Source organism: Physeter macrocephalus, chromosome 10 (genome assembly GCF_002837175.3).
Source record: "Physeter macrocephalus isolate SW-GA chromosome 10, ASM283717v5, whole genome shotgun sequence".
Classification (NCBI taxonomy): Eukaryota; Metazoa; Chordata; class Mammalia; order Artiodactyla; family Physeteridae; genus Physeter; species Physeter macrocephalus.
The window spans coordinates 19,826,269-19,845,663 of NC_041223.1; the positions used below are offsets into that span (position 1 = coordinate 19,826,269).

At 40.3% G+C, this 19,395-nt stretch overlaps 1 protein-coding gene across 7 annotated transcripts in view; it reads left to right on the forward strand.

Moving 5' to 3' along the window:
* EPM2A (EPM2A glucan phosphatase, laforin) overlaps window positions 1–19,395 on the forward strand; it is a 269,849-nt gene that overhangs the window by 127,377 nt on the left and 123,077 nt on the right. For all 7 annotated transcript variants that reach the window (XM_028494355.1, XM_055087451.1, XM_024122710.3 and 4 more), the window contains exon 3: window positions 15,741–15,982. In XM_028494355.1, the coding sequence (XP_028350156.1) occupies window positions 15,741–15,982 (242 nt within the window). The remainder of the gene's footprint in view (window positions 1–15,740; window positions 15,983–19,395) is intronic.

Sequence of the window (19,395 nt, forward strand, 5' to 3'; positions counted from 1 at the left end):
TTGTTCTCAAGGGGTACACAGTACAGTGGGAGAAATGCTCAGAAAACCCAAAATTTCTAGTGAGAGAGGCCAGAGACTGAAATAAAGGTGTGTATATGTCATGGGAACACAAAGAAGGAGGACCTAAGTGGAGGACCAAGGAAGATTGAATAGGTTTAATCAGATAGATGAGCAGTGAAAATGCATTCCAAGAGGAAGAAGAGCAGGATAAATGGCAGGGAAGGGAGGGTGCATGGTGCTTCAGAAGAATTACAGGTATCTCCCCTAAACTGGACGGTGGGGTTCATATGGGGCTTCAGAATGAGAGACCTACGTCAGGGTCAGATTCCAAAGGGTCAGGCCAAAGACTTGAGACTTCATATGAAAGTGATGGGTAGTCACCTTAGTATTTTCGGCAGTGGGGTCATGTGATCAGATTTGTGTTTTAGAAAGATCACTTTAGCTACAATGTAGAAGGGAGACCTACTGGGAGATCACTTAGGAGGCTGTTAGTGTAATTCACTTCTTGAGTGTTGAGGCTCTGAAGGAAAGCAATGGGAATGGAGAACCGGGGACCGATTCTGCAGCTTTTCAGGAGTTTGACTTGTATGACTGGGTTAATGACTGTAGAGAGGAGAAGCAGAAAGAAGGAAGAAAAGTTTCCTGGCTTAGGTGACTGGGCAGCTTGTGGCACAAGCTTTTCAGGAGTTTGACTTGTATGACTGGGTTAATGACTGTAGAGAGGAGAAGCAGAAAGAAGGAAGAAGAAAAGTTTCCTGGCTTAGGTGACTGGGCAGCTTGTGGCACAATACATGGAAATCTAGAGCAACTGGGGAGAATCAGGTTTGTGGGTCGAGCAAAGAGTGGAAGATGGTGAAAATGAGTTCAGGTGATACTTACGGGACTATAAGTGGAGAATTCCAATAGAGCGTTGAGGTCTGAGCTGGAGGCAGTAGATTTGGAATTTACCAGCATGTAGATGGCAGTTATAGATGGCAACGTATATTAGTGAGATAACTTAAGAGTATATAAATCGAAGAGAGACCAGAGTTTGGAACCCTGAGAAACACTCACACTTAAGGCTTATAGAGGACACAGAGTTTATGAGGGAAGCAGAGCATAAGTATGAATAAACTAGGAGTATGTGGGATAATGGAAGGGATCAATAGGATACATGTAATTTGGGACAGAGATGTAATTTGGGATAATATAACAGGGATGTAATTTGGTAATTTGATAGATGTAATAGGGAGGTAATTTGAGACAGAGATAGAAAGTGTACATTAAACTGTGAAATATCAACTGTGTCAGATGGGACTTGATTAGGTGTTGGGTCTCTGGCTGCTGGACTGAATTCTCTTAGTAGAAGCCTATGAATGATTTATATTATTTAAGGGACAGATGTTTTAGATATCAGATATGTTTCAAAAGTTTGAAATCCAAACATTTCTCCACCCACTTAAGCACACTTGTGAATGCAGAATAATGTTCCTGGAAAATCTTGAAAACATCTAAGCACAGCAGTTGGAGGCGATGATGTCCTTGACCATGAAACATGGAAGGGGCAATTTTAGTTTAAAAAATGTAAGACCAGTTTTTCCCAATTAAGCATTTCAATGAATGGAAGCTAATATATGCTCAGTGGAATGGATGATCTGAAATAAATCTGTATTGTGAAGGTATTGCCAGAATGAATTAACTGCATATAAAGGCACCACATAACTGAAGGCACTCTCGTGATGATTGGGGTTATTTGAAATTCACCAATTTAAATATGACAGTTTTAGTTTGGGTATTATTGGTGTTTAATTCTCTTTGTGAATTGTATTAGACTACATGCCCGACTGTTTATTTAAGACCTTTCCTAGTTAGAAATAACGTAAGTGGACCAAGTATCACTGATATCTGGCATATCTGTGGACTTTTTTCCCTATCTATGGATTCTCAGAATCTGTGGGTAACATAAAGTAAACAGAGGCCTTTTTGATTTGTACCTCCTTAAGTGGGTTTATTGACTGTCATGACTTTGTTTTGGTCCTCATGAAATATATGTGTCCTCATTCCAGGCTGAATGAAAGAAGCAAAACTTCCCAGAGATTTTCTCAGTCCCAATATTACAGTATTTGTAGCTACGAATCTCTCTTCTGTACCTGTCATCCAAACTACTTACATCTCATAGGGGAGAGGAGGTGTTTCTGTTTGTCCTTCTGGAAGCTTATCTAATTTCTGACACTCCTGACTGCAACACTGCTAATTGCATCAGAGTTCTCAACCATTTAAATTCCTTGGTGTTCCCTAAATTTCAAGTCTTGTGTGTATCATCCCCAGCTTTCAGCATCCACATGTAAAAAATCTCAAGCTTCACTTTAAAAAGATAACACAAAAGGGAATTTTTCCCCCTATCAAGAGGCCAGTGAGCACTGTAAATAAGGAGAAAAGAGGAATGTTTTAGAACCAAGGAAGGTCATTATGTAAATACAACCATTTGGCTTCCTACAGATTCTTCACTGAGAAATCAAGAAAGAGGGCTAAAGAGATTTAAAATTTTTTCTGTAATTAGTAGAATTTTTAAAAATAGCAAGCCTCTCTGCACAGTTATTAGGCCTCTAGTATTAGTATCAACAATAGAGATAAAATGCTTCTCTTTTTGTTTCTACTTGCAAGAGGGACCTTATTTTGTTTACTTCTCAGTGCACCTGAGCATTATGAATTGCACTGATCTATTGTATAATGATATCATAATAGCATATAGATTAAATATCACTATTAGAGTACTCCTTGCTACTCAAAGTGTGTTCCAAGGGCCAGCAGCATTGATATTACAGGGGAGCTTGTGAAAATGCAGAATCTCAGACTCTAACCTAGATTTACCGAATCACTATCTGCAGCTTATCATAATCCCCAGATGATTCCTCTGTACATTAATATATATTTTTTTAATTTATAAATTTATTTATTTAATTACTTTTTGGCTGAGTTGGGTCTGTTGCTGTGCGCGGGCTTTCTCTAGTTGCGGCAAGCGGGGGCTACTCTTCGTTGCGGTGCTCAGGCTTCTCATTGCAGTGGCTTCTCTTGTTGCGGAGCACGGGCTCTAGGCACACGGGCTTCAATTTATTTAATTACTTTTTGGCTGAGTTGGGTCTGTTGCTGTGCGCGGGCTTTCTCTAGTTGCGGCAAGCGGGGGCTACTCTTCGTTGCGGTGCTCAGGCTTCTCATTGCAGTGGCTTCTCTTGTTGCGGAGCACGGGCTCTAGGCACACAGGCTTCAGTAGTTTTGGCATGCGGGCTCAGTAGTTGTGACGCACGGGCTTAGTTGCTCCACAGCATGTGGGATCTTCCCTAACCATGGCTCAAACCTGTGTCCCCTGCTTTGGCAGGTGAATTCTTAACCACTGTGCCACCAGGGAAGCCCTGTACATTAATATTTAAGAAACACTGGTCTAGATGAATAATAACCGTACAAATACCCCAGATGATTTTTTTTGGTCAAGAAAATTATAAGGAAAGCACCTACTGTGGCTCAAAGTACATAATAGAATTCCTTTCACAATAGAACTTCCTTGTATTTCAGTAAATCAAATGATTAGTTGGCAGTGATGAAGAATTAACATAAAAAAGAAAAAATCATTTTTTTCATTTTTCAACCGTCTTCTTTTCTAAATTCATTTTTGTTCCGGAGCTGAAATAATAATTCTTTACACCAGAGGTGTAAAGAATAAATTTTAAAAAATAACTCTTTAGAGAACTGATTAAATAAATCAATCAGTTTCATTGTGTACCACTTTGCCTACAATGGATATTTCCTTGACATGAGTTAAATCTAATTGATGGGCAACATATCCTGTGTACAAAGTTCTTACATCAAAAAAACAAAACAAAACCCTACCTTATTAACATTTCCATAATAGAAATGAAAGAGTTGAGTGGAAAACTGAAAGGAAGTTTGAATAGTTTGCTATTTTCTCAAGACTTTGGGCATATGGATGCCATTAGCATGACGTCTACTCAATGAAATGTTGGTTAATCTGAAACTTGTAAAAATATGTAGTAAGGAAACTTAGAGAGATAGGCTTCATTGAGGGCAGACCTGGTTAAGCAATTGTAAATTATAATATTACATTAGTAAACTTAGAGTCATTTTATAATCTTCCCTTTTCTCAATCCTTTCATCCAATTAATGTGCAAGTTCTTTTGGTTCCACTGCTAATGTACATCTTGGATTAATCCACTTCTCTATGTGCACCATTAACTATATTCCAAGCTGTCACTATCCAAAAGGTCTTCCCTCTTCCTCATAGCAGCCAGAGTCACCTTATAAAAATTATGAAATAAGTCCATGTGACTCCTATACTTAAATATCCTTCACTGACATTTCATTGCTTTTATATTCTTTTATTTTTAATTTATTTTTATTTTATTTATTTTATTTTTGGCCGCATTGGGTCTTTGTTGCTGCACACGGGCTTTCTCTAGTTGTGGCGAGTGGGGGCCACTCTTCGTTGCGGTGCACGGGCTTCTCATTGCGGTGGCTTCTCTCATTGCGGAGCATGGGCTCCAGGCACGCGGGCCTCAGCAGTTGTGGCACACGGGCTTCAGTAGTTGTGGCTCGTGGGCTCTAGGGCGCAGGCTCAGTAGTTGTGGCACACGGGCTTCAGTAGTTGTGGCTCGTGGGCTCTAGAGCGCAGGCTCAGCAGTTGTGGCACACGGGCTTCAGTAGTTGTGGCTCGTGGGCTCTAGAGCGCAGGCTCAGTAGTTGTGGCACACGGGCGTAGTTGCTCCGTGGCATGTGGGATCCTCCCGGACCAGGGCCCGAACCCGTGTTCCCTGCATTGGCAGGCGGATTCTTAACCACAGCACCACCAGGGAAGCCCGCTTTTATATTCTTATACAAATTCCTTGGTACATCAATGAGACCTGGCATGGTCTTTTCAATCTGTCTCATGCCACACTTCTTCCTTATTCCCCTCACTCCTGTCTCTACATTTCTCTTGGTTCCTAAAGTATATACCTCTCTTTCTCACCATAAAACATTGTATGTCTTGCTCCTTTTTCTACATCATGTCTCAGGTTTTTGTTTTTTTTCTGTTGTTTTTTTTTTTTGGCCATGTCAAGCAGCATGTGGGATCTTAGTTCCCCAACCAGGGATAGAACCTGTGCCCCCTGCAGTGGAAGCTTGGAGTCTTAACCACTGGACCACCAGGGAAGTCCCTCTATATCATGTCTCAGTTTTAATGTCACCTTTTCAAGGTACATTAAACTGTCTGTAGGAATGGAAGTTGGTGCAGCCACTATGGAAAACAGTATGGAGTTTCCTCAAAAAACTAAAAATAGAATTCCCATATGATTCAGCAGTCCCACTCCTGGGCATATATCCAGACAGAACTGTAAGTCAAAAAGATACATGCACCCCTATGTTCATAGCAGCACTATTCACAATAGCCAAGACATGGAAACAACCTAAATGTCCATCGACAAATGAATGGATAAAGAAGATGTGGTACATATATGCAATGGAATACTACTCAACCATAAAAAGGAATGAAATAATGACATTTGCAGCAATATGGATGGACCTAGAGTTATCATATTAAGTGAAGTTAGTCAGAAACAGAAAGACAAATACCATATGGTATCACTTATATTTGGAATGTAAAATATGAGACAAATGAACCTATCTACAAAACAGAAACGACACAGATATGGAGAACAGACTTGTGGTTGCCAGGCGGGAGGGGGAGTGGAGGAGGGATGAGGGGGAGTTTGGGGTCAGCAGATGCAAACTAGTATATATAGGATGGATAAATAATAAGGTCCTACTATACAGCACAGGGAACTCTATTCAATATTCAATGATAAACCATAATGGAGGGCTTCCCTGGTGGCGCAGTGGTTGGTAGTCCTCCTGCCGATGCAGGGGACATGGGTTCGTGCCCCGGTCCAGGAAGATCCCACATGCCGCGGAGCGGCTGGGCCCGTGAGCCATGGCCGCTGAGCCTGCGCGTCCGGAGCCTGTGCTCCGCAACGGGAGAGGCCACAGCAGTGAGAGGCCCGCGTACCGCAGAAAACAAACAAACAAACAAACAAAAAACCCATAATGGAAAAGAATATAAAAAAGAATGTATGTATATGCATAACTGAATCACTTCGCTGTACGGCATAAATTAACACAACATTGTAAATCACCTATACTTCAATTTAAAAAAATTATAATGTCACCTTTTCAGGAAGGACCTGCTTGATTGTCTTACTGGAATTCTGATTCCTCTGTGGTTCTCTATTTTAACTCCCTGTTTAAGTCCTCAATAGCACATTACAAATTAATTTTATACATTTTGGATATTTATTCGTTTATTGCCTGTCTTCCTCAAAGAAAGTAGGCTCCAATAAGGGCATACCTTGACTGTCTTGCTCACCACCGATTGTTGAGTACCTGGCAAAAAGCAGGCATCATTACATTTTTCTTCAATAGAAAGGATGGCTGTAAAATAAATATAAAAAATTTCACATGCTTAATTTTTTATTACTTCCTTGATCTTCTGTGGTTCCTAATTCATTATTCAAGTGATTAATTTTGAAGAAATCCTTTCAAGTTCATTATGTGAAGAAATATTAAACATGACATTTTACTCTTTCAAGGAATGCTCAGCATTGGAAACAAAATTAACATGCCAAGAGGATATTTTAGTGGAACATTTTGTTGAAATTTGTACCAAGGGAACCAGTTGAGGCTGCTAGCCTAGTTATTTGTCTTAGTCTGTGGTACCTTGTGATTGACTTTAAGAAAGTGAAGTGTGCTAGTTGCCGTATTTACCAGTACAATCTGTCAATATGGCATATAAACCAAATTTCAGGCCAACACATATGCAAAAATAAGAAGAACAAACTCTCTGGGACTAAGAGTCTGAAGAAATCATGAGTCTGAGAGACTGTGCTCTTATACATTTCAGGTAATTCTCCATTGAGGCGCATTCCCTGAAAGCCAAGCAAAGGGGCCCAAGACTCTACTGTATTTATCAAAACTATTGATAGATACCTCAGGACTTTAGAACTGAGTTATTAGATCAAGAAAAAAGACAAATAGCCCAGCCAGGGCCCTGATGGTCTCTTCCCCTATGTTGGAGGTGCTCAGGTGATGGATTGAAGGACCTGAGTAAAGGAAGGAGTGTGGGTAGTATTGTGTATAAAGAAAAATTTGGCACTGCAATCAAACATTAGTTGCATTTTTAGAATTCCAAACATCAGGATGAAAGGTGAAAAATATCTATTCAAATACTTAACTTTAAGCGCACCTGATATATGGATATTTGAAGAGTCTGGATAATTGTATATATTTTAAGTCTGAATTTTAGACCTTATATTCATTTCCGGGGGCTGCCATAAAAAAGTGCCACCAACCAGATGGCTTAAATAGCAGAAATTCATTGTCTCACAGTTCCGGAGACTAAAAGTATGGGATCCATGCGTCTGTAGGATTGATTTGTTCTGAGGGCTGTGAGGAAAGGATATGTCCTAGGCCTCTTTCCTTGCCTTGGAGATTGACATCTTATTCCTTTTATCTTCACATCATCTTCTCTCCATATGTGTCTGTGTCCAAATTTTCCCTTCTTATAAGGACACCATTCCTATTGAATTAGCCTACACTAGTGGCTTCATTTTAACTTGATTATCTCTGTAGAGAACCTTCTCTGAATAAAGTTACATTTTAAGGGATTAGGACTTCAACACAGGAATTTTTGGGAAATGCAATTCAACCCATAACAGACCTTCATAATTAATTTACTTAAATGGCATTTTATAATATAGAAAATAAAAGAACATGTCAAAAATATTTGTTTTATGTGGCCAAAAACTACACAGCACATCCAAAAAAATCTAAGAAACTAACTGCACTTATAAAAATTCACATATGCTCTATATAGACTATAGTCTATGACCCATAAGCAAACTATAATAAAACTTTTTTATTGGGACTTCCCTGGTGGTCCAGTGGTAAAGAATCCGCCTTACAATGCAGGGGACGCAGGTTTGATCCCTGGTCTGGGCACTAATATCCCACATGCCGCGGGGCAACTAAGCCCGCGTGCCACAACTACTGAGCTCGCACACCTCGACTAGAGAGCCCACATGCTGCAAACTACAGAGCCCACGCGCTCTGGAACCCACGCATCACAATTAGAGAGAGAAAACCCGCACGCCACAGCTAGAGAGAAGCCCACGCGCCACAATGAAGAGCCTGCATGCCACAGTGAAAGATCCCACATGCCTCAACTAAGACCTGATGCAGCCAAAAAATAAATAAAAATAAAAAAATCTTTAAAAACAAAAACAAAAACTTTTTTATTGAGAAGGTTAATTAGCATCACTCTTTAAATTGGAATTTGTCTTTGAGCAGTTTTTCAGCCTTAACTGGAGTCTGTTGTAAGCACCCTTTTGGGGTAGAAATTTGGCATTAATAACTTAACACCTGACACCAGAGAACAAATTTTCAGCGGAAGGAGCTATATGTGCTAATGAAGCTTGGAGCTTACTAGAGGTTGATTTTAATGTTTCTCTTGCTTTCTCCCTAATGAGATCTAAATTACAGTACTAATAGACTTATTTTCTTCACCTATTATTTAAAAGCCAGATCACGTTTTAATTTCACATTGAATTGCCCATAAAATAATAAATAAGGTAAATGCAGCACAATTACCCATCTTAAGAAATGTGCTAAGCTCTTTTTGCTCCTGAATTCTTAGCTGGATTTTGTGAAGAACCTCAGCAAAATCCATTTCCTCTGTCTCTGAAATGTTGCTGCATTTGTATGGCTAAGAAGAGGGTGCTGCAATTCAAGAGTTGTGGTCTCTTGGTGTGATAAGAAATAAACAAAAGCCTATGTTCATACATTGATCCCACCATTCCTGTGATTTTCCTAATTTTTTTTCCTGTGGACAAAAAATAATGCTAATTTTCACCTTCAGGAAAAGGTTATTCAGCCATTTCTTGTGGCCATTAAGGATGGAACCTGCTATGTGGAGTCTATACAGCTGTCTCCTTTCCTGATATCTCCTGTCTCCTCCACGCTCCCCCTCCTGTCAGGACCCTGTGATGTTCTTGCAAAGTGCTTGGGTGCTCGTTCTGCTTGATGTACTCATTACTGCCAGTGAGGCCTCCTTTGACTGACAGCTGAGATGGAGCAAGTGAGTTTTGATTCATATGCTTCAGTAGCTGTTGTACCGTAGGTCGTAGCCTGACAAATGAAGCAATCGGTGTAGTATTGCGATGTGATTACCTGGAACCACAAATCCAGATTCACTCAAATGAATGAAACTGATTTTAATTTGCAATCCAAGAAAGTAAGGTTCCAGAATGTCAGCCATCTATTTCTTTCCCCTGGTCTTTAACCAAGTTGTGATATGACTAGGATGGATTTTATTTAAATTCAATCTTGTTGAATCATAGTGGCAATCGTCAAAACCCAAGTGAATAATTTTTTTCTACAATAGTACATTCTTAGCGGATATAGCTGTGTTAAGTATTTGGCATGACTCAGAAAGAGATTTAGTTTTGATGGTTTGGAAGATAATATGCATTAAACATAAGGACACATGTTCTCACATCTACTCTCTTATAACAGAGTTTCCCATTCCTCACTCTCTGTCTAGGAATCATTTGCAGTCTTGAAACTATTTTTGGAGAAAGTAAGGGCTTCACTTTATATGTCCATGTGTAGAGCTGAGCAAGTCCACATCCTCTCATCTCCATATTTTTCACCGCTACTAAAAGGTATTGAGATCTATATACTCAGCTCCTCCTGCATGTTTATTGGGATCTGCTAGGCTAGTGGTTCTGGAATCTAGCTACATATTTAATATATGTAGTATGGCTAATTTCTAAAAAAATAAAGTAAAAATCAAATCACAGAATCTGAGGCCTCCCTTTAGAGCCACTTTATGAGTATCTCTGGGGTAGATCCTGGTAATAGAAGTTTTTATAAAAGCACTGCATGTGACTTGAATGCAAAGCCAGATCTGGGAACTTCTGTTCTGGGTTGAGTGAGTGTCAATGCCCATTTGGTACAGTGGTTTCTCTTTGACCTTTCCAAATAGTCTATAGCGGAGCTGCCAGAAGTCTCTGCTGTAATTCATGATTGATAGTGAGTTATTCATAAAATAGTTCTCTGGAAGTTTTATGATGTCGTTTACAATATAATTGTAAGCTATGCTTTTTATTGTTATTGTATCTTTGAAGTTTGGTATGTCTTGCATTAAAACTACCTTTACAGAAGATTTTTTATTCCCTAAATCTTATATTTCAACAAGTTTCTTCTCACCTTTACAAGAAAATCCTGATTTAAAAAATCATTTGGGCTTCCCTGGTGGCGCAATGGTTGAGAATCTGCCTGCTAATGCAGGGGACACGGGTTGGAGCCCTGGTCTGGGGGGATCCCACATGCCACGGAGCAACTAGGCCCGTGAGCCACAACTACTGAGCCTGCGCGTCTGGAGCCTGTGCTCCGCAACAAGAGAGGCCGCGATAGTGAGAGGCCCGCACACCGCGATGAAGAGTGGCCCCCGCTTGCCACAACTAGAGAAAGCCCTTGTACAGAAACGAAGGCCCAACACAGCAAAAATAAATTAATTAGTTAATTAGCTCCTACCCCCAACATCTAAAAAAAAATAAAAAATAAAATAAAAAATAAATAAGTTCTCATAAAAAAAATCATTTAAAGTATCATTGACACCAAAAGAAGATTAAAACTAAGATGAGATGAGTAAAAATTGATTTTTAATGGTGTCAAATCATTCTCTTTTGAATGAAGTAAAAGTTTAATTACTGTTTAGAAAGGACATCATGCATCTTATTACTGTAGTGTATCGTGTAACTAGAAATGTATCACCTACTATTAGAGACAACAAACTGAACTAGGATGCATATAAAGGGCACTTTAGCTGTCTGATTAAGTAGAATCTATTGATCTGTGTCTTTCCAACAAGCCCAGTATTTTGTCTCTATATCCCATGTAATGGTTCAGTATAATTTACTTTACAACTTCAGTTCTCTATCCTTCACTACACTGCTTGTTTTCAGAATTTATCTTTAGTTATCTGCCTCCTAGGTTCAGAGCATCTTACTCTAAAAAAATCAGGAATTATTTTATATTAATTTCTTAAATATGTACTCTGACTTCTAGCATTGCTAGAGGAAGAATTAATTATGTTAAGTAAAAGTTGGAAGTATCTGGTATAGAAACTGGTGTTATTTGTGTGTGAGTATGTGTGGGTGTGTATTTCAAGGGCTTATTTCCATTCGAAACTTGATGTGGGAAATATATATGTTAGGGTACCAACTTTGGGCCTATTTATCTTTGATTTGTTCTGAGTTTCTTAAGGTTACTGGCTAGTTTAAATACATTTGAAGACCAGGGCTGAATGAGATGGTAAAATAACACCTTTTTTTTTAGCAACACAATGTGATCTATATATTGAGTCTGGTTTTGGATTCTGATTTCTTATTTTATAGGGTCAAATGTCCTGATTTACCCTTTATATATCTCTATGAACTACTCTTTGGTATATATGCAAATCTTGCATGCCAGCCACTTTGTTTTGGCATTTATTTACTAAATACTAAATGCTCCCACTCAAAGAGTACAGTACTCAAGAGAACTCTGGATAACATTTGGAATTCAGCTTACCTGTCATGAATATCCATTTTAATATGTAACCAGTCCACTTCAAGGTTTGGACAGTAAAAGTACACTATTGTTCAGAAGGTTGTATAACTGAGGTGTCCACTTCCTTCTTTTTCCAGCTGAGTGTTCTTAAGTATGCTCAGTTAAACCCCAAAGTATAGGTAAAGCAGCCCAACACTATTACCTACTAGGTATCCAGCAGGTTGCTGCAGGAGGAATCTTTATGGAATAATGGAAGGAAGGATGGAACATCTACATAGGGGAAGGTTCCTACTCTCACTGAACAGCTGGAGTGTAGGGGCAACGACCCAGGGGATGTGAAGTTTCCATTCCTGCAAAGACCAAATACTCAGCTAACAGTGTCCTGGCCAAGCATAGCTCTGGGGTACTCTAAATGTGTCCCTGCTGGTGGTCTTTCTCTCAGTTCACTGGGCCCAATGGAGTGTCTGAGAATTCTTTGGAGTCAGAAATAAGGTTAAAAAAAACGCTTTGGATCCTGTGCCCTTCTTCACAGCACCTGGGTTTCTCTTTGTTTTAAATTTTTCCCTTTTATTGCTTCCATAATAATCCTCAATATCCACAAGGAAATTCCTAATAACCCATTATACTTAGAAACCAAGCGGCAATAAAAATTGGTTTATCCTCTCCTGGAGAGTAAGTAGGGTTCAAGCTTTAGAAAGATGATGCTTGATCTTGTAAGATATTTTCATTGAGGATGGATAATACCCACATTTGAGGATAGTCAATTGGCTTCTTAATGTTAACATCCACAATGACAACAGCAACAACCAAAGGAGAATAACTAGCTGGATTTCATATTAAAAAATAGGGTGATAGTCTACACTCTGCAACATTCAAACGAAGGATACATAGGACAATGAAAAATTATATAAATAGTCATTTCAATATCAAGTAAATTACTAAAATAGGTAAATTATAATAACGAGACATAAACTCCACTAGTATTTATTGTGTATCCACTAGTGTCAGACTTATTCAAATATATTACTTAATTGTATTGACTCCTTACAAAATTCCTGTGAATTAGTTATTTTTAGACCCATTTTAAAGATGAGCACACCAAAGGCTCAGAGATGATAAATAGGTTGGCCTAAGGTCAGACAGTTATTACCAAGTGCTTTTAAAAATACTGTGCTAAAATTGGTATTTGAACCCAATTTTTCTAGCTTGTGTTTAGTGCCCTTTCCATTATGCCACACTTAACATGTTATCCTGCTGCTCAGCTGTCTAATATTAGGCTTTTGCTTCATTCTCTATATCTCTCTTCATATACACACATACATATATACTTACATATTTCCAAATATGACATGGTATCATATTATCATCAGAATATTGTAGCTGATGAGCCACAAACTCTGTGTCAGGTATGTTGGTCTTACTCCTGCTCCACATTCCTTTTCTTCCTACAAAAAGTAAATAAAGGGTTCTATTCCACTTTTATTCCCCTAAACGAAGGTTTCCTAACCTCCACTTTATTGACATTTTGGAGAAGATAATTCTTTGTGGTGGGGAGCTGTCCAGTGCATTGCAGGATGCTTAGCAACATCTCTGGTCTCAACCTACTAGATGTCAGTAGCACCACCCAGTGTGACAATCAAAAATGTCTCCACAATCACTGTCAAATATCCTTTGGGAAGCAAAACTGTTCCCAATTGAGAATGACTTTGGGAAGCAAAACTGTTCCCAATTGAGAATGACTGCTCTAAACTTAAAATAAAAGTAACTAAATAAAAGTGTAGTCCCCCTGCTCTGTTTCTTCCCTGCATATTAGAGACTTTAAGCAATTAGTTTATTTAGGCTTTGTATTAGTCAGAACAAGTCAAGTTAGGCTGTGGTAACAAACAGTGCCAACATTGGCTTAACACAATGAGCTGTTAGCTCTCTGGGCTGCTGTCCTCCCTGAGTTAGGTTACCATCCAGGTGACTTCAGCTCCTAGAAGCTCAGCATCCACATGTGCCTTCATACTCATTGCAGCAGGGAAAGAGAGAGTGGAAGGTCATGCATAAGGTCTTAAGTATGTACCTCTGAAGTCACACCGGTCACTTCAGCTTACGTTTTATCAACAAAAGCAAGTCACGTGGCCATATCTAACTTTGAGGCAGAGAGGAAGTTTATTCCTCCATGCTTGAAAGGGGATACCTGGGAACACTGGTGAGCATCCGTGATGCCTGCCACCGTCATCTAAGAACTATTGTCTGAACGCCCTGTAATGAACCCAGTAAGGTTCTAGGTTACATGAATCAAGTAAAGTTTGAAATAGATTATTCACCTATTAGTTCTGGAGAGAATGTACGCATGCGAAATAATCAGTGAACAAGACAACATATACCATATGCAACAGATTATAATTGTTCAATTTATATATTAATTTGGAAAATATTTACATTTTTAAGATACTTACATTTTATGATTTTAAGTCTTGCAACTAAAGAGCATGGTATCTTTTGGGTTCTGGGACCTAATTCCAATGTACAGGGGAGGGAGTGTTCTCACATATCCAAGCAGTTCTCCAGAGACCAGCTTGGTGTCCTGCAGTTCAATTCAATTCTGACACTACCTACCTACAGACAGCATCAGATTCCACAGGTTAAGGGTTCAGTCACACAAGACCCAGCCCCCAACCTGCCTTCAGAAGCCAATCGCAAACCCAGGCTGTTACCCGTGTTTCTGATTGACTGGCTATGGATTGGAGATTCCCCATTACCTCTCCTTAGACTTGAGTTTGATTAATTTTCTAGAGCAGCTCACAGAACTCAGATAAACATTTTACTTCCTAGATCACCAGTTTATTATAAAAGGATGTGACTCAGGGACAGTCAGATATAAGAGACACCTAGGGGAAGCATGGGGAAAAGGGCAGGGCCTTCTCTCAGTTCCACGTGTTCACCAACCTGGAGGCTCCCCAAACCCTGTTCTTTTGGGTTTTTATGGAGGCTTCATTTCATAGGCCTGGTTAATAAAATCATCGGCCAAAAGTGACTGATTCAACCTCCAGCCCCTCTCCGCTCCCAGGAGGTCAGGGGGTGGGATGAAAATTCCAACTCTCTAATCACAAGGTTGGTACCCCCTGGCAACCAGCCTCCATGCTTAGGTGTATTCCAAAAGTTACCTCATTAACAAAGGACACTGTTACAGCGCTCATCATTTAGGAAATTTCAATGGTTTTAGAAGCTCTGTGCCAGAAATGGTTATGAAGAGCAAATATATATTTCTTATTATAAATCACAATATCACAGTATGTCTCTCTATTTATTCGTTGTTGTTTTCGTAATGTCCTCTAATAAAATTTTATAGTGCTTTCTGCTTAAAGATATTCCTAGATGTTTTATAATTTTGTTGTTATTTTTGAATGAAATTTTCCCTGCTCCTTCCATTCCATTTCTACCTGGCTATTGGTAGTACAGAGAATGGTTGCTTGATTTTTTTATATTTTCCTTCATCCAGATATCTTAATCTTAATACTTTTAATATTTTTCATAGCTTTTGTAGTTTAATCTCTTTTTCAGAGTTACATTTCCTCTTCTTACATTGTAGCATTAGGTGAATCATACAATGCTGTTACTAATGGAAATAATCTTTACTTTGATTTTATTTAAAAGAAGATTGTTGATTATTAGTTTCTGTTAATCTCATACTATTCGAAATTTTTGTATAGAGTTTTAAACAGGCATGAATGCTGAATTTTAGCACATATTTTCCAGAATTAATCATAGGAGTTTTACAGTTAATTTGTTAGTATTTGAAATATGTTGATGGGTTTCCTAATATTGAACCACATATACATTCCTGGAATAGGTATAACTTGGTGGACTTACTTTAATATATTGCTAGATTTGGTTTGCTAATGCTTATTTCCTGGTGTTCTAGTTAATTGAATTATTTGTTTCCCCCAAAACACCACCACAAGTATTTCGGTCTTTTGATAATAATATTGGTTCTCATATTCTTAATACAGCTTTTCCTGTTCCAGCTTTAAAGGTTAATTGCGTTTTAACACTACATGTTTTATGCAGCTCCTATAACACCAACAATAGTAATAGTTGACTCCATGTGTTCTCATTAGAATTCTACCAAATATCTGGCTGGGTAGCTGCCCTCGCCAAGTGGAACATGTAACCATCAAACTGAAGCATGAACTGGGGATTACGGCTGTAATGAATTTCCAGACGGAATGGGATATTGTACAGAATTCCTCAGGCTGTAACCGCTACCCAGAACCCATGACTCCTGACACTATGATTAAGCTGTATAAGGAAGAAGGCTTGGCCTACATCTGGATTCCAACACCGGATATGAGCACTGAAGGTAAGCATGAGAAGGAGCTTTCTGGCTCCTTGTTGAATGTGTTTCAAAGAAGCCCTTGCTGGTTTTTTGCCTGTCTGTCTGTCTATCTACCTACCTACCTTGCTGTCTATAATTGAATGACCTAAACGTGAATGACAGATATGGAATAAATATAAGGTTTTTGGTTTAATATACTTAATATATATATCTTTTGACACCTTGGCTAAGATTCTGTTTAACATGGGTCCTTCTATTTATTTATTCATTAAACATGTATTTACTGTGTATCAACTATGTGTGGGACCCTAGGCTGCTGGTTGGGAATACAACAGTGAGGAAAAGGAGGCCCAACTCCTGTCCTCGTGGAGCGTCTAGTTCTATAGGGCAGACAAGCATTAATCAAATGACTACAAATAGAGTTGTAAAGCTGTGATGAGTTTTTTGGTTAGAAAGATACATAGATATTGCTGTGAGAGCCTAGGCAGGCAAGTCAGACCTAGGAAGAGGGCCAGAGAAGGTTTCCTCGGGTGTGTTTGAGCTGAGGTCTGAAGCGGGGGCTGGCACGGGTGAGGTGAGAAAGAGGCTTCCAGGCAGACGGGGCAGCTTGGGAAGAACCCCCATTGCAGGAGAGCACAGAGTGTTGGAGGAACTGAAAGAAGGCCAGTGTGGCTGCAGGGCTGCGAAGGAGGGAGCAGAGTCTTGCAGGATTTGGGGCACAATAAAATCTTCAGATGCTATCCTAAAGCAGTGAGAAGCAGTTGAAAGGGCAGGAGGCTGAGAGATGTCAAGTTAACTTTTTTTTTCCCTTTAAAAGTGCCCTTCGTTTGCAGTGTAGAGAATGTTGGAGTGGGCCCCAGCCGATCTGGGGACGCCAGTTAGGAGGCGACTGCAGTAGGTAAGGTGAGAGATAACGAGAGAGAACACAGCTTGGGGCAGGGTGGCAATAGTGATGCTTCATTTACTGCACAAACACTGGCTGAGCGTGTCTTTGTGAAGAGGGAAGTAGGGTGTGACATGGATGCTGCCAGGGAAACAGATAAATAAGGCACACTTTTTTAAAAAAAATGTATTTATTTAATTTATTTATTTTTGGCTGTGTTGGGTCTTCGTTGCTGGGTGCAGGCTTTCTCTAGTTGCGGAGAGCGGGGGCTACTCTTCGTTGCGGTGCACGGGCTTCTCATTGCGGTGGCTTCTTTTGTTGTGGAGCACGGGCTCTAGGCGCGCGGGCTTCAGTAGTTGTGGCACGTGGGCTCAGTAGTTGTGGCTCGCGGGCTCTAGAGCGCAGGCTCAGTAGTTGTGGCGCCCGGGCTTAGTTGCTCTGCAGCATGTGGGATCTTCCCGGACCAGGGCTCAAACCCTTGTCCCCTGCAATGGCAGGCGTATTCTTAACCACTGTGCCACCAGGGAAGCCCAAGGCACACTTTTGATCTCATGGTAAGAGGCAGTAAGGCAAGTTCAAAACTACTTATAGTAGAAAGAAGAATGTGATGAGAGGGGTGAGTCCTGCGCACTAGGAGGCTTATGGCGTGGGAGGAGCATTTCTACGGCGGAGCGCAGGGAGGCTACATGAGTATCCTGGGATTTGAGGTGGGCGTGGCAGGTCAAGGTAGAGGGAGAAAGAGCATGCCAGGTGGAAGAAACAACCAAGGCACAGAGGCATGGTATTTTAGAGGAACGATCTGTATTTCAGCCTGGCTGTGGAGGAGGGTTCTTGTTTGTAGAAAGGAGTGGAGCCAGAGAACAAGTTACACAAGTAATATCAACCAGGTGTCAGCAGGGGGCAGCAGAGAGCTATGCACTGGTGCATGCTGAGGGAGTTTGGTGAACTGCTGTTCTGGGAGAAAGAAGGAAGAAAAGCGATGGCCAGGGCGGAAGCGTCTCTATCATCAGCCCTCTTCCCCGCAAAGTACATTATGTATCAAGCACTCTTCTCAGTAATTGCATACATTAACTCATTTAATTCTCAAGACAAGAGTCCAGGCAGATGTTGTAGTTATCTGCATTTTGCAGAGGAAGAGAATGAGGTACAAAAAAGTTAAGTAACCTGGCCTATGTCATATAGCAGAGACACAGCCTGGATTTCAACCCAGGCAGTCAGGCTCAGAACATTGCTCCTGACACCATATGATGAAGCTTCTCTACATGCTCACGTGGACTCTTCATGCACTTTCTGCAGACCACCACCCGCACTTTCAGTCTGTCACGTACATCGTCAGCTGGAGTTAGACAAAGTCATGAGTTTCCAGGGAGGTAGCTTGTCACCCCAGAGTGTCCCAGGACCTTGGCCATCTTGGCTCTTAATGAATCTTTATGGTCCTCCTGGCCGGGCTAGACCCCTCTGTGGGTCTGTCTGAACTGAACAATCACTGGGGATGTATAATTTTTCTTCCTGAAGGAGGAGATAGTTTGGTTACTCTTCTTGGTAATTAATGCTGATCCAAAGGAGCTTGATTCAGCTGCAAGAGCTCTGTCTTTTTTCAAAGAATTTAAAAAAACAAACAAACCACCTTATTTGCACAGAAGAGCACTAGTCGAATCTAGGTCATATTTGCCCTGTCCAGTTGGTTTCTCTGGTTTCAAAATGGAGAAGGTCATTAGGACAGTGTGCCTGTAGCTTCTTGGGAGTGTTTTGATTTTCGCCTCTTTGGTTGTCATCTTAGAGCATTGTTAACCTGTTGGAGTAGGATGTGAGACGAGGCTCAGAGAAGCTGAGATGAATATGGCCTGCTCCACCCCATGCACTGATTCTCCAAAACCCTGCTGACTGATAGGCCATTTGCTTGATAGTTTGGGAATATACAGAAGCCTGATGGAAAATTCTACCTCCAAAGACCCGCTGTAATGGTATTAAAACCTTTGTCGGGGGGTGGGGGTGGGCTACAGAGTCACCAGGACTCAGTCATACAACGGAGCGTCTTCCACCCTGAGGCACTTTGGAAACATGAAGTGACAGCAAAATGAAAGCTCCCACTTGAAAAAGGCCAAACCCCAAGACTAAATAAAGGGTTTCTTTGGTTCAGCATAACCTGGGGCAGTAATCAAAGAGTTAACAACACTCCTGAGTCGCCGAGGAATTTCTGACCAATAGATCAATCTCTGTGGCTCACAACATTAGCACAATGAACACACAGATTAATTCAGCTGAATATTTTTAGAACTCTAGAGAAAAATCCATCTGGAAGTGTTTGGAGCCGCAGCATAATGCTGTCAGATAAAGTCTGAGAAAGAAGACAGTTTGTTAGGCCTGACTGTCACCACTGGTTGTCACAGACCTGGTACAATCAACTGTGCCATCGATTCTTTCTCTTGTACTTTTTGTCATATGCAGTGGGACTGGGGTTGTTTAGGTTTTTCCTTTTCTTTCTTTTTTTTTTTTTTTTGGTTTGTGTCTTTCACCTGAGGAACAAAAAGCTCCCAGCTCTAGCACTCACCTG